We start from the raw sequence: 14852 nt of genomic DNA, 5'->3' as shown, positions 1-14852 counted from the left end.
ACGAGGTAATTTCACCATACTGAAAGCTGCACTCGTCACAGATACATACATGCATACATGGATATGTAATTAAGACGTGAGCAATAACGACATGTGACTGATGGTCATGCCTTCCTAGTGGTACTAGTTGTACAAACAATGTTTAAATAAAGCATGCCTCCTGTAGATATGTGTATATATACACCAAACAAAGAGAGGCTGAACTTGAGCCTGACATTCACTGAGGTGCTAACATGCTGTGGCAACTGCACTCTTTTGATTCAGGTCCATCAGTCCTGCAGAGCTGCCGACTGTGCTGCTCCCACATGTTGATGTAACAGTGCCTGCATGAACATGAAGGAGAAACTCACTGAGACACAACTCAGAGGTTTGTCTGACTTTTTCTAAAACAGCATTAATCACTTACCTCATGATGTAAATGCAGCAAATTTACAAGTTTAAAACAAGTCACAATTGTATTATATCAAGCAAACTCTCCAACCAGTTCGACACCAGGTGAGAAAAAAAACAGTGATAACGTTGTTGTTGGAGCTCAGCCGCTCGTCTCCACCAGGTTCCTCATCACAGTGTCGTTCCTTTTTTTAGCTCATCTCTGTTAATTGGTGAGTGCGAACGCACCGAGAGTGAGCGTCTCAAAGAGGAATGTGCTATCACACGTTGCACCGCTACATTACAGTCAACTAACACCTTCTCGACCCCTGCGACACACGCGTCATGCCTGAGCTCTTTCACAGGTTGCCGGCGTCGAACAACCAGATAACATTTGCTCGTGATGATTTGGGGGAAAAAAAAAAACTTGGGAGATTAGTTGTGAAACAAAGTTTACTTTTCTTACTTTTTCTCCGGTGTAATCTTATAAACTGTTTTATTGTGTTTCAGCATATAATCTAAGTATTAAAATGTTGCACCTGCATTAAACTGTACACTTAAATTTACCTTTAAATAAAAGTGGAATAATTTACAGCTAGCCATGCGCTTCGCATCGAAGTCAGATTGCAGCATCCAGCATGCAGCAGTACATTTATATAGAAAAACGAAAGAATCGGTTTTGTCCTTTCTGGGTTTCTACTGTAGAAACATAATGGCAGCAGGTTTACCTTGGACTCAATGGCGGCCTCAGTGCAGGCCTGCAGCATAGTGAGGTGGTGGGCGAACACCAGGAACTTCAGCTGCTCTGCCTCCAGCATCATCTTAATGTAGTCCTTCACAGCTCCCGCCTGACCACACACACACACACACATACAGAAGTAGACACAGATGAAAGAGAACCACTGAATCCATCACTTCACTGGTCGACCACACACAGAGGAACCGGCTAGATCAGTGAAGAAGTCAATTAATCACCGCGGCATCCTTTCTGTGTGATCGATTCTCTATTGAGTGCAGAGGATCCAGACCTTAAAAGGGGAGAGCACAGAGAGTGACTGGGGCGCATTTGTCAGCTCGCAGATAGTGAGAGCAAATCTATAACTCACAACTTGGTGATATGATTGGTGTGTGAGCACGCTTTCTTTTTTTTTTTTTTTTTATTCTGGTGACAAAGACACATTAACATCAGAGAACAGCTAAATGTACAGTCCAGCCACATCAGGCTGTCACATTTATTTCTGTTTATCTAACTTTTTGTGAAGTCAACGCCTTAAAAAAATCACAGTGCACATTTAAGAGTCCAACCCTGATTGACAGTGTGGAAAAAAAGGCAGTGTGACGGAGGTAACTGCGCCCTCCAGGTATCTATCTGCTGCCCAGCGATCACACTGAGATGTACCACGGCCGCTACCTTCTGCAAACTTGGAGTGGATGTGCTGTATGAGCGTGTCATTGAGTATCCGGCTCATTTCAGAGCCTGGGGCCAAGAAAAAAAAGAGAGACAGAGGAGCAGACCAGAATAGCACCAACTAGTGAGAAATACTGAGGTTTGATTTGAGTCAAACAGAGCCCTTACTAGACGGTTTTGGAGACAGGCCGCTCTCTGAGGTGTGAATCCCTCCCCTGTAATCTCCACACCTCCTGCAACCTGACAACCTCTCCAGCCATCACACCTGCTCTGGTGGGAGAACCTCTGCTTTGCCTTACTGATAATTAGCCGATGCGCCTGATAATGAATCTCTCCGCCAGGCCTGCCGACCCCGTTCTGATCTGGGGGGTCCTCATTACTGACGGCTTGGCTTTGCCGGCTTCCTTCCGCTGAGTTTAATTAGTGCACAAACTTCTCGGCTGTCTGAAGCGGCCCGTTAGCTTGCTTTAAAGTCCAGCATCAGAGCTGTCCTCTCTGGGTAATTGGGAGCAGATGCTTGGCGGGTAAAGCAACAAAAATACCCCAAAGGCGTTTGGCAGCTCCGTCACCAGGCGGACTGGCAGGCGGGCAGGCAGGGGCCACGATGCTCGTCAGAGTGACATACATGTGTGAAAATATCACAACATTCTGACCCAAAAAAAGAAGCTTTTTTTTTTTTCCTAAAGTGTGTCTGAGAGCCGATAGGAGAGGAAATGAGACTGGGCAGTATCGGCTTTGAGGTGGGTGAGTGGGTGTGGGGGGCTTTGTAATGAAAGGAGGTCCAGTGTTAGGCTAAACTGAGCAGAAATCCAATCAGCAAACAACGCCAAGCGCAGAAAAGATCCAAGCTGGGAGGCAGGCTGAGCGAGTGGCGTGTCGATGATTGCATTCTCTGGTTATCTCCGGTCTTCGTTAACCCCGGGACCGCGCTCCTCATGGCTGAGGGCGCTGGGCTAATTGAGAGAAATGCCGGGAGATGGTTGGACAAGGATACTATATTTGGAGGGACTGTTTACTTAACTACTGAAACAAGTTACTTCCTGTTGTCTCAGCATCAGGATTGGTGAGGAAGTTCCTCTGACCCCGGACTCCTTCATCACCTTCCCTCACTGCTTATTTTTCTCATTAAAAGAAAAAACATCACTTCAAGCTGAGAGCCCGGCCGAGTTTCCATGGCAACAACATCACAGAGATGCTATTTTAGTGCAGTGTGTAACTTTGATATAAGATGTAATCATGCCAGGCTGGACGCAACTAAATAATACCTCAGTTATAACTCCCTACTTTGTCTAAGTGCCTTTCACTGGCAACTATTAGGCTCCGTTACCATGGCGATGCTTTCCCATGAGATCTCACCGAGTGTTTGGCCAAGCGCTCGGAGAATGATGCCGTACCATCAATTCACCATTTCTTGAACCATGAAAGTGAATAAAAAAATGTCATTATTCAGACATCGAGACTGTTCTAAAGAATATATTACAGTCACAGAACACATCTGTGTTTATTTTTCTGGGAAACTATCAGTTACAAATCTTGACTGTATGTGCAATATAGTGTGCACAATGTTTGTGCAATGTAAACATTGTAGGCTAATTTATTTTAAGGATTAGTAACAACATAAGTTGAAAGATTTCTGTTTAAAACTTTGTAGAGCTCTCTAATTAAATGTGTCATATTGTGTTTGTCCACAGGGGGCGCTTTTACAGTTTCCAACCACTCTATCTGCTAGGCTACACTGGGCAAACTGGCTTTTAGCTTACTAACTTTAACTCTTAACTATTATTATCCTTACTGCCTAAATCAAATTGCAGGGGTAAAAACCATTACCGTAAATTTCCTATTAAAAAAATAACCTATTAATGCATAGTTTCATTTACTGTAACAACAGAAGGGACTATTTTCTGCTGTGGATGCAGCATCAGGGACAGCAGAGGAGTCCTACTGTACGTAGCTTCAAAGGTGCACTGTACTGTCCAATGACACCACCTACTCTTCTGTTACCTTGGCGATAGCTGTTTGCTTGTACATCTGTGTGACCAGGCTCATGACCTCAGTGAAGGGGTTCTCCATGGCGACGACCCCTGACCCCTGTCCTTTCATCAGCCTCTCCCACTGGGCGAAGCTGGCGGAGGCCTCCTGCAAGCAAGGAGAGCGCAAAGACAGCGTTGAGGTGGCTGTGTCCTTTATTCCTCTCTCTTGTACTCCTCTGTTTTTGAGATATAAAGGGCAAAACAATTAATGGTGCTGCTGGGTGTCCTACTTTCTCTGGAAGGGAAAGAAAGAAAGAAAGAAAAAAAACACTAGAGAGAGAGAGAGAGAGACAGAGGGAGATAGAGATGGAGAATTCCCAAGGATGCCACCCCCTCCGACTGGGCTGCTATGTTAGGTGGGTCATGAGCGTCTCCCAATTATAGCCGCCTTGTGACAAGCTGGGGTCGAAGATGGAGAAGCAGCCCGGCCGGTACAATAAATCAAAGACGCCTCGCGTGCTCTCAAGGTGATTGGCGAGAAGTATTTAAGGCGGAGAGAGGAGAGCGGTGGGAAAGGAGCAGCATATGCTCATAAACAAGACACACAGGGAGGCCGTGGGTTTGCCGTGGACATGTAGGTTATGATAAAAACAGCACTCGGAGCATTTTATGGAGAGATCTGAGCTAAAAAAAAAAAAAAAAAAGCATTTAAAATGACCAGACGTGTGAAGCATATGGCACGCTGAGGGAAGGTGGAGGCGGGCCCTGCCTGATTAAGCACATACATACACATAAGTGAAGTGGAGGGAGCTCAGGGAAGCCTCATTAATGCATATACTGTGTATGTATATATGTGTGTATATATGCATACAGAATGGAAGCTTCTTTTTGTTCTACAAGCAAGTTTCATGGCTGCATCTGTGTTTTCTTGGTGAAACATGAAAGCTTTGCACCATTTAGTGAAATAATTAGCATTTCAGTGGCTTCAAACCTCGTCAAAGTCAAGGACGGCTGAATGAATAAATAGGATCATATTGCAGGAGCACAAAGCGGAGCTTCCTTCATGTTTTTCCTCAGATGTTTCCCTCAGCAGCACCTGCATAAACACAGTTACGGCTGTCCGCGTTTGGTTGTTTTTTTTTTTTTATTCTAATTAAAAATTGTACATTTCTTTATTATCTGCAGAGGGAAGAAGTGGCTCAACACTCCACCCTGCATGATATCCACGCTGACAAAAGGCCAGGCCTGAAAACGTAAAGGGCAGGAGGGGCATAAAAAGTGTCTGGCTGTGGAAGATAAAAGCCGTCATTAGGGAGTAAAATGAGATAGGAGGAATGAACTGCTGTACAGTACATATCGTCAGTTAGCAAAATACACTTTGTTTGGAGTAAAATAATGCCCACCCAGTCTTTTATGTTTGATATTTCCCTGCCTGTGGGAGGTACAATGGCTGCAGTTTCGGGTGACTGGCCACTTCACACCTCCCTTTCTCATCTCTTAAAAAACCCAGTCCATTTAGCTGCATCTATTCTTCTCATTCCTATTTAAACAAAAAAACAAAAAAACACTCAGATTCACTTCATGAAAAGCAGAAAGTACAAAGCCGAACACTTTTTTTTTTTTTTTTTTTTGGTTTTCAACAAAGACAAATGATCTGCGGTGCGTTCCTCTGAGGAGCTGCTGTTTCAGCCAGCTTCAGATAAGAGAGCAGCAGCAGAGCTACCAGATGTGACATGAACTTTTCCAACTTGTGGCCTAATTGGCGCCGCTATGTAGGAACACTGACCATATTTAGCCCCCAATTAAAGCGTCCCTTAACATTTAGGGAGAACTGGCTAAAACCCTGCATCATCACTTTTCTCTGCATCTTCTTATTGTTGTGTCATTTCTCGGGATGGCAGCTCCGTGCGTAATTAGCACTGCAAGAGCTCCTCCAGTGTTTCTCCACTTCTGCTGATATGATATAAAATATAACAAAAGCTTCTTGTTGTTGCTCCCAGTGGAAAAGTAAGCGAGTGTAACCTTAAGACCTGTGACCGGGCAGGCCGAGTTGATGCCGACATTAGCATTAACATGTACGTCAGCGCGGCGTAGGAGGCAGAAGCGGCAACTATTTGGAGGCTATAAGAGAAACAAACGCCTACACACAGCACACATGACATTTACACTACAAATACTCGGGTATTCTGGTGGAGCAGAAGCAAACACACACATTCATCAGTGCATCTTGTGTTAAAAGAGAGTTTTCACCTGCTGCTCTGTGAGAACAAACTATTGGTTAAAACTGCCTTTATTTCCTTCTTGTTGTGGTTCACAAAACCCTGCAGCTGTCTGTGTGAATCAGAGGATGCTGCAGCACTTTAAAAACTGACAAAATAAATGATTTGACCATATGAACACAGCTGCTGGAACAAGGAGGGCTGACATAAGCTGTGGTCTGTGATTTAAGATTGGACAGAGGTGTGTCTGACAGCATGTGTCTGTACCTTTGCAGCGTCTTTGGGCAGGTCGAAGGGGATCCGCTGGCGGACTTTGGGGGGCAGCTGGCTGAGCACCTCGGCCTTCAGACGGCGGATCATGATCTGGCTCAGGCGCTGGTGCAGCTCCTCCAGGTTGGAGGCGCCGCGACAGTCCCACTGCCTGCGAGGCCCGAAATACCTGCAAGAGATTGAATGAGAGGTGCCTGCTGATGCACACACACACACACACACTTCTAAACACACTTATTTACAGCACTGCCCTGAAGGAATAGTTAAACACATTTAAACAGTCCCACCTGGGAGCTGCCCGGTGCTGCAGCAGCCTTCCTTGGTTTAGCAGCTCTGCTGGAGCAGTCGGGGGATCCAGGTTTTGCTTAAGGGCACTTTGCAAAGCAGACAAACTATTTTGTCTAATGGCCATAGCAGCAGGTTCATCCCAGAACTTACCAGCAACTTTCACAATATATCAGCCAAATGGATTTTTAGAATAGAACTGGCCCTCCACACAAAGGCTGGGTATCTGCCATATTGGCTAGAAGTGTGGACAAACTTAACAAGGCACTGCCAAAATCTGCTGTTTCACACTTTAAAGTTGGAGCTGCTAAAGCAAGAAACTGACTCACTCCTTCTAAAATAAGGGATTGAAACCACCGACTCTCTGTCCCCTGAAAGGTGGGAAGCTGACACGGCCTTCCCCAGCCACTCTAAGTGCTATTATATATTCAAAGTGTTATCATTAATGGCACCGAGCCCATCCCCTGACTCTGATGGACATCCAAAACAATGCATTTGATGTGTTTGTTCACACATGTAACTGATCGTCGCCGGCAACCGGCAGCCAGTTGGCATTTAACGCTTGGCTTCAGCTGCGGTCTGGCTCTGACAACAAACCCTCATCTCAGCAGTGTGGCTGCTCCAGTCTCAGGTACAGTCCACCTCATCCCAGCAGACACAATTAAACCATGTGGTGCTGAAAGTGGGCTAATTCCACCAGAAAAAGAGAGGAGGTGAACAAGAAGAGGCACGCGGAGGAGTGAACTGATATTTTGAGGAAATGCTTACAGTATATATGAATTTGCAACAGGGTGCTTAGCATTAGCTTAGCAGCAAAACTCTATGCACTATGCATAGTTTCAGTGAAGCTATGCTAAGCTAAGCTAACAGTCTGCCATCTCCAGCTCTATTTACTGAACCATCTTTTTAGGCCAACACAAAATGTCAACTTCCTGACAATCTAAACCACAAAATTGATCCAAAAATTGTTTTGAAAGTGTCACCTGTAGTGGGCATTGCAGTATTTTTTGGCGTAGTCAGTCCAGGTTCTGAAACTCTTGGGATAGAGGGCATCGATCTGCATGAACAGCTGTGAAGTACCCAGACAGGAAGGGAATTAATAACCACACAGAGTGCAACTTTTCTTTCTGAGACTTGCACAGCTTCTTTTTGTCTTTAAATAGAGACCTCAGCACTGCTCACAATTACTCTGCTGTCATGCAGTGTGTGTGTGTGTGTCTTGTGTGCAGTTTATTCAAGGTCCTGTTGTCCTTCGCCTAGTTTACCAGTCCTGTGTTGTGCAGCTGAGAAGTAATTTGTGTCAGCATCAATTAAACAGGTCAAACCGCTGCACACAAAGAAGAACTAACAAATATCACTCCTGTGCAAATAACGAGCTGGTGCTTTATGTCGTTTTAGAAGGTAAAGTGTGTTTACATCACAAGCTCCCAGGGAATGTGTGTGTGTGTGTGAACGCATCCCTGTCCTGTCAATTTTCTGTATTTGCAGCAATTTCCAAAGTAATGACAGGTAATCATCAGCGCAGCGATCTGAGCAGCCACATTGAGCTCCACTATTCTAAATTCAGCTTGTTCAACAGGAGCTTTGCATTTCCCCCCCTCATACTGTTGATATAATAGGTGGGAGGAATGAGGGCACATCATGAACGGTGCAGCATGCCCTGAGCTGTGTGCTAACTCGATGTCAGAGCCACAGTGAGTAATGATGGCAGTGAGGAGACTGGCACAGAGGCAGGGACAGGGCTTATCAGGTTTATACTGCGGATGATAAAATGTTATATTCAGTTTCAGATTCTAGTGGCAGAGAGAGGGAGAGGAAGATGATATCTAAAACCTCACCACTGCAGGCAGGAACACACACACACACACACGTGTGCCAAAGATATAACACACACTTTCTCCATGACACACCTACTCGAAATTTCTTACAACTTCACATTTTTGGAATTAATTAGCTGCCTGAATTTCATCAGTTAATTATTATGATCAGGTCGAGGCAATAATTAAGTTTTCCTCACAGCAGCGTGGCAGATAGATGACAGCACGATCTGAGTCCTGTCCCACATAAATAATTTAACATAGCCAACCGAAAGCTATGATGTCACTCCTGGATAATCACTGTTTTAAACCAGCTGCCATATTGTCAACAAAGCGACCCACAAGTACTGCTGTGTGTGTGTAACCGATCCAATAAATGATTAAAAACACATCAATAAGCTGACATCTTCCTTCATTAGGACTGTCAATCCCTTATGGATAGAGCCAAAGGTGCATGTTAATCCACTGCAGGAAACTGTGGACCCCAAACACAATTAATTATAAATGGGGGATACAAACTTTGGTTGACTATATTTTTCACACGTTCATTTTCTGCATCTTTTACATGTAGTTGCATTAATTTTGGTATGCAACACAGACCTTCAGGTGAAAACCCCTAATGAGGTAATGATTCTGCAAGGTATGTATTGTAACTGCTGCAGAAAATAAGAGAAGTAAGGCTACAGTTTTACAGATGATCATGAGAAAATGTCTTCAAATCAGCTGCATAATGTGAATAAATATAGTTAATTATTTAGGAAGCTTTCATTATGATTATTTAGGCAACAGAAAAAAAAACATGGCTGCTCATCTGGCTGGAGAAGAAATGGTACAATACTTGTTATTGATACTGTACTGTGTAAGATGTTCTATTCACAGCTGCAGTGATGGAATACGGCTGTAATCTACAGCCTCAATATAACATATATAAAAATGATATAATAAATCATTATGGAAAGGGCTCAGCCGCTCTCCAAACACCGCTGTCCTGTGAACAGCCCTTCTTATTGTCTCTAAATTCAATAGTCCTCCCCCCCCGTCCCCACTCCTGTGCTCCTTTTTATTACTTGTCTCATTTATTGCAGTGCAGTGTCTGTTCATATCGGCCTTTGTAAATGAAGTTTTTGCAACAAAGGTTATTGAAATAAGACCACAGGATCCAGGAGGATAAGTGACGCCGGAGAGAGTTAATTGGCTTTTTCGAATGTTGGATCTGAGCATAACCTGCTCTGGAGGAAGTTACCATGGCGATCTACCTGCACTGCAGTCTGGAACACCTTTGTGAGGCAGCTGCTAATCTCAGAGCCCCTTTAGAAGCATATGAATCATTACAATCTGCTCATGTTTGGTTTGAACCTGCAGAATACACAAACAGTTTGCACTTTAATCTGATTTCATCACCTCCTCAGGTCGACCCAGTGCCGGGGTGCCGGTGAGCAGGACAGCCCTCTTAGCGCCCTGAATGAGCGGGACCAGAATCTTGGTCCGGGCTGCGTTTCTGGATTTCAGGTAATGGGACTCGTCCACGACGACCACGGAGAAGTGCTGCCTACTCAGAGCTTCCACTAGGGGGCGTGCATCTGTGGTGAGTAGGCCGTAACCCAGCACTGTCACCTTACTGCTGCTGATGCCCCTGAAAGAACACACACAGAAAGCACAATGAGCAGCTAAACCTGTCCTGCTAAATGCTAAAGAGCCTTGCTAGCTCAGCTTCTATTTATTATTAATATGATCTATTTGTCACAGCTTTTCTGCTCTCAGCTCAAAGGCCACTGGTTCCTAATGTAAATGTAAATCTTTAATAGGAGCGCACAGATTTTCAGTTTGATTTACGTAAATGAATATTCAGCAGTTTTAGTTGCAGGTTGTCAACAAATGCCATGAATACACTAACGAGTATCCATTGTTTGTATGTCTATACATTTTGTTCAGTTTTCTAACTACAGTTATTTTTGTACATATCTAATATCGATTTGTTAGGACCTATTTTTAAGGCGGATTAATACACATACTTTAGAAGCAAGTTGTTGTCTTTAGAATGAATCAAATTGCAGCTTTTGCACAAAACAATTAAACAATTGGTGCATCTACTATCAATGTATTATTTGGAACGAGTCGACAGCAGATACGTCACCTTTAACACGGACAGATGTCTCAACATCTGTTCCAGTGTTTGTCGCCTTGGCAACTGAGCCCTCTACTTGACTACTTTTTAAAGGAAAAAACCTATATGTTAAACTCCTCATACATCATCCTCCCTCTTCATTGAAGCGCGTATAAAATCCATTCCTGCGCTGTATTGCATTTTCTATATTTTTCAGCACAAACACACAAATAAACAAACAAACACAGAGGCGACATTCAGCTGCATGAAACTCAATAAGCATCTCTGAGAAATCAAAAACATTTCCAGCTTCTGTGAGGCCGTCACCACACACACACACATTCACACACAGAAATAAACCTAAGGTGCCATTCATGTTCTACAAAAGCACAAGCGAGTCAAAATACTGAGAGGAGGTGCTGCATAATTTTCTCCTGCTTCCCCGTTCAGTCATTAACACATCCAGTTCAAGGACACGTTTTCCCCAGAAGGCTTTCACAACCTCTTTGCACCTCATCTGTGATGTGGAGGGGGGGGCAACACCGCCCCACTACCACCACCACCTCCCCCCTCCAACAAGTCACCAATATAGAAAGTTTGTTTCATTCAAAAAGACAGAAAAAAAAGAGGACTGGGAAAGAGTTGAGAAGATAATAAAAGTAGTTTTTTCAAGGCTTATACACCACATTAGTCCTGAAATGCTGCGAAAATGAGCCACATTTCTCTGGGACAGCATTTTCTTCACTTCCTACGACTAAAAAAACCAGCTCTTGTTCAATATTGCAGACGTCGCCTTGACATGATTTGTCTGTCAGCTCTGTCAAACATCGGCCCCTGCTGGCTCCTGACACCGAGGGACACTTTGAGATTAATTTATCAGCTCAAACTTTGCTGCCTGTCACGCTGCCTCCGTTTCACACTGTGCCTGCGTTTTTATTGCATCGCTTTAGGTAAATTATTATCACTTGTAAGAGTAGTAGAGGGCTGAAGAGATTGGCTTGTAAAAGGAAATATAAGAGGTTGTTACACATTTAAATAATGGATGTCAGAAGTTGGTGTTTGCACAATATTTAAATTTGCCTTAATTAAATTAAAACTTAATATATTGATGGTTTCCTAAATGTTTATATTCGCTGGTTTTAAAGGCATTTATAGGTTATTTAAAAGTGTCAAGATACATTAAGTGTCATTAGTTAGTTCACTGTGTCTTTTGTCTGTTTAAATCAAAAGACATTTATAACTATAAAATGTTTCTTATTTCTTTCAGACTGCAGTTTTAATTAGCTGTCAGGCGTTATCATTTTGCCAATATTAGCCTTCCATTAAGAAAGCAGATATTTGGTCAGTCAGAGCCGACCACAACCGATATGAAGAATAAAATGACTTATTTATTGTGGATTTAAAGCACAAAGTTAAACATCAAATCGCTGCTCAGTGATGAAGACCAAACTAAGAAGAGTAAATATGTAAATACTGCAGCTAAACAAGCAACTGATGGCCAATAAACTTCTGATTAAGTCACTGTAAAACATGTGCTGTATGTGGAGCCTGGCAGAGGTGGTGTGTGGGTAAAGAGGGGGGTGCACCGCAGTGAGGTGACCTACATGGTGTGGCTCTTGTTCTCCACCAAATTGATGTCTCCAGGCTGCAGCTCGGGGATCCACCTCTCCAGCTCCTCGATCCAGGGGTATTTGAGGGACGAGGGCACCACCACTAGGAGAGGCCACTCCCGTCTGTAGGCGTACGCCACGGCGATGGCCTGCACCGTCTTGCCGAGACCCATCTGGCCGACCAAATCAACACATGGCGAAAGAGGGGGCAGAAAAACAAGTCAATCGTGCGCCGACTCTGCGGCAAATTGCATATGACGGCCGAGCTGATGTGAGGCCCAAGAGTAATAAGGTCTCAGAATGATTCCAGTGTCAAAACCGATTAGGCACGTGGGAGTGCAGCCCAGGGATGACAAATTAATTTGGAAGGCATGCAGCGAAGTCTCAGGTTCATTTTTTTGGGAAAATTGATTTTCAAGAGCTGGCGTTGTGTGTGCTTACCTCATCAGCAATCATACATCTGTAAAGCAAAAGAGAAAACTTTATCAGTGAGGGATCTGATGCTTCAAACTGGACTTTATGTGTGTTTCAGAAGCTCAAAGCTCTCCCTGTATGTTAAGGCTGAAGTGGTCCCTGTGGACAGTGCAGCTGGCCCACTGGGTTTGGGCCATTTTTGTCATGACCCTGCTTATTCATAAACGCTTCCAACATCATGTCAGAGCAAACAGTGCAAGTGAGCAGCTCTGAATACCTCAGACACAGCCTCTCATTATTCTTTTTCCTCCTCCTTCTCCTCTTCCTCCCCCCATCTCCGCCCCATTTCTCTCTTTCAGCTGAGGAACATGATTAATGTGCACCTTGCCACTGGTGGTTTTTCTAATTGCCAGCACACCGGCCCAGTCAGCGCAATACACACACACACACACACACAGACGGTCACACTGGGCCAGCATGTGTGTCAAAAATGCACACAAAAGACATGCAAAAATTCATGGCACACACAGGAACAAAAGGAAGCACAAACACATGTAAGAGTACACACACACACACACACACTTACTGTATAAGTGCCTGCACACACACAAAGTGGGGAGAGAGTGCGGCTGGGGCAGGTGCTTGCCATTTCTCAACACATTAATCATCCTCCTTTAAATAACCTGAGTGTCGTTTTGACGGTTTGAGACTGCGAGCATGCTGCAGTGCTGTTGCCTGACGACAGCACGCTCCCCGTCGCCGCATCTTTCTAATGTTATCTCTGAAACCCACAAGCCCCAAAGTGTCAGGAAATGGGCTCCGCTACCTCCCAAGCTGGCTGAGATGATTTGATGGCTTTGACCTCTGCACACTGATGTGTTGTGCGGCCCCACGTCTAACCCCAATCTTCTAGGCTCTCGTCTGAGGACTGGACCTGCGGTGCTCCGTAGTCAGTGTAAGAAAACTGCTCAGAGGTTGGATGCTGGACAAAAGGCTGACTGGGTGCTCAGATGGCACACACGGTCGTGGGTTCAAAGGGCAGTTTTGCTCTATTTTGTGAATTGACTTAAAGCAAAATATATAAGGTTTGGTCTTGTTTCTACTTATAGTAAAGTGAGAGGGATGTTTCAACAGCGTGTGTGTAACTTTGAAAGGAAGAGTTAAGTTAAATGGGGCATTCAACTTTCGCTTACAGGGCTTTTTGTGAAACTATCAAGAAGCTTTTTTATTTAGTCTAAAAATAAATAAAGACAAAACTTAGCTGTACCCCTCAGTCCTCTTTGTGGTTTCACACCAAGATGCTATCCCTAAAACCAGCGACTGATTTATATGTTTAACAACACTTTGCCTTTAGTTTGATGCTCATACTAACGATTATTGTCCAACTAATCACATTAAAACAGGAGGAGGTTGTAAATATGCAGCTGAGAGTGCAGATTTGCAGATGCACTTCTTCACGCGGCCACAGGAGGGTGCACGGTTAGTGGCCTTTAAAACTGCGATCACTGCTGTTGTTTTTCTGAGTGCGCATGTCGATTAAGTTCTGCACTTTGTTTAATCCTCACCTTTGCTCTCCTGTGCCTGTTACAGTTCATAAAGATGTATGAATATACTTAAAATTCTCCAAATGATTAAGTAAACATAGTGTTAATGCTGCAATAGTTTCTCAACAAGACAATTTTTCCTTCTAACTCACAAAACAAACCCAGCAGGCTGTAAGGTTTATTTATGAGGTGCATTCTCCTCGCTTTGTTTCTATAAAAACCTCTTCTTTACATCCCAGATGGATACTGTCCAAACAATGGAAAGTTGCCCATTAAGCCAACGGGTTACTAATAGCAATTGAGATTTTTCACGCTGCTTAATAGAATGCATCTCCTGCTGACTTCACAATGAACAAAATATCCTATTATAACATTTGTGACAAATTTCTTGCCTTATAGAGAGGAAATGGGATTTAGAGTGCCCTAAGAAGGCACCTTTAAAATGTAGGTGAGACAAAAACAGTTACAATATCTTTCGTTTTAATCTGTCTGTCTAGTATCGGCAGTAATACTGAATACATTCAGTTGTATTCACTCAAAAAGAAAAAGAAAATCTGGACTATTACATGCAGAGACAACGCAGCGCTGCCCTCGTCTCACACCTTATTTAATAAAAGCACAGGCAGTCACTGACAATAATGAGTGGTTGAAAAAAGAGCAGGCAGGACGTGCGCTGTGTCACATAGCTGCCTGAAGAGTGACTGTTACTTCAAATTAATGTTTTTTTTAGGTCCACTCAAAGCTGAATTTTACAGATGTACACGGCTCTCAAACTTGTGCCCAACTTTATAAACAGTACAATCAGCCACATCTCATGGGTTTTTTAATGTCATACTGTACTG

The 14852-nt window shown here is 43.7% G+C and overlaps 1 protein-coding gene across 2 annotated transcripts in view; it reads right to left on the bottom strand.

Annotated features, from left to right (window-relative positions):
- Positions 1–14852, bottom strand: part of zranb3 (zinc finger, RAN-binding domain containing 3) — a 40746-nt gene that overhangs the window by 23008 nt on the left and 2886 nt on the right. For both annotated transcript variants that reach the window (XM_028430406.1, XM_028430397.1), the window contains exons 3-9: positions 12494–12512; positions 12047–12225; positions 9740–9971; positions 7505–7590; positions 6234–6405; positions 3779–3913; positions 1098–1217 (exon numbers count right to left, since the gene is read on the bottom strand). In XM_028430406.1, the coding sequence (XP_028286207.1) occupies positions 1098–1217; positions 3779–3913; positions 6234–6405; positions 7505–7590; positions 9740–9971; positions 12047–12225; positions 12494–12512 (943 nt within the window). The remainder of the gene's footprint in view (positions 1–1097; positions 1218–3778; positions 3914–6233; positions 6406–7504; positions 7591–9739; positions 9972–12046; positions 12226–12493; positions 12513–14852) is intronic.

This window comes from Parambassis ranga, chromosome 2, assembly GCF_900634625.1.
Source record: "Parambassis ranga chromosome 2, fParRan2.1, whole genome shotgun sequence".
Taxonomy (NCBI): domain Eukaryota; kingdom Metazoa; phylum Chordata; class Actinopteri; family Ambassidae; genus Parambassis; species Parambassis ranga.
The sequence above is the reverse complement of the archived record's forward strand: the minus strand, read 5'-3'. Positions and strand labels throughout refer to the sequence as shown.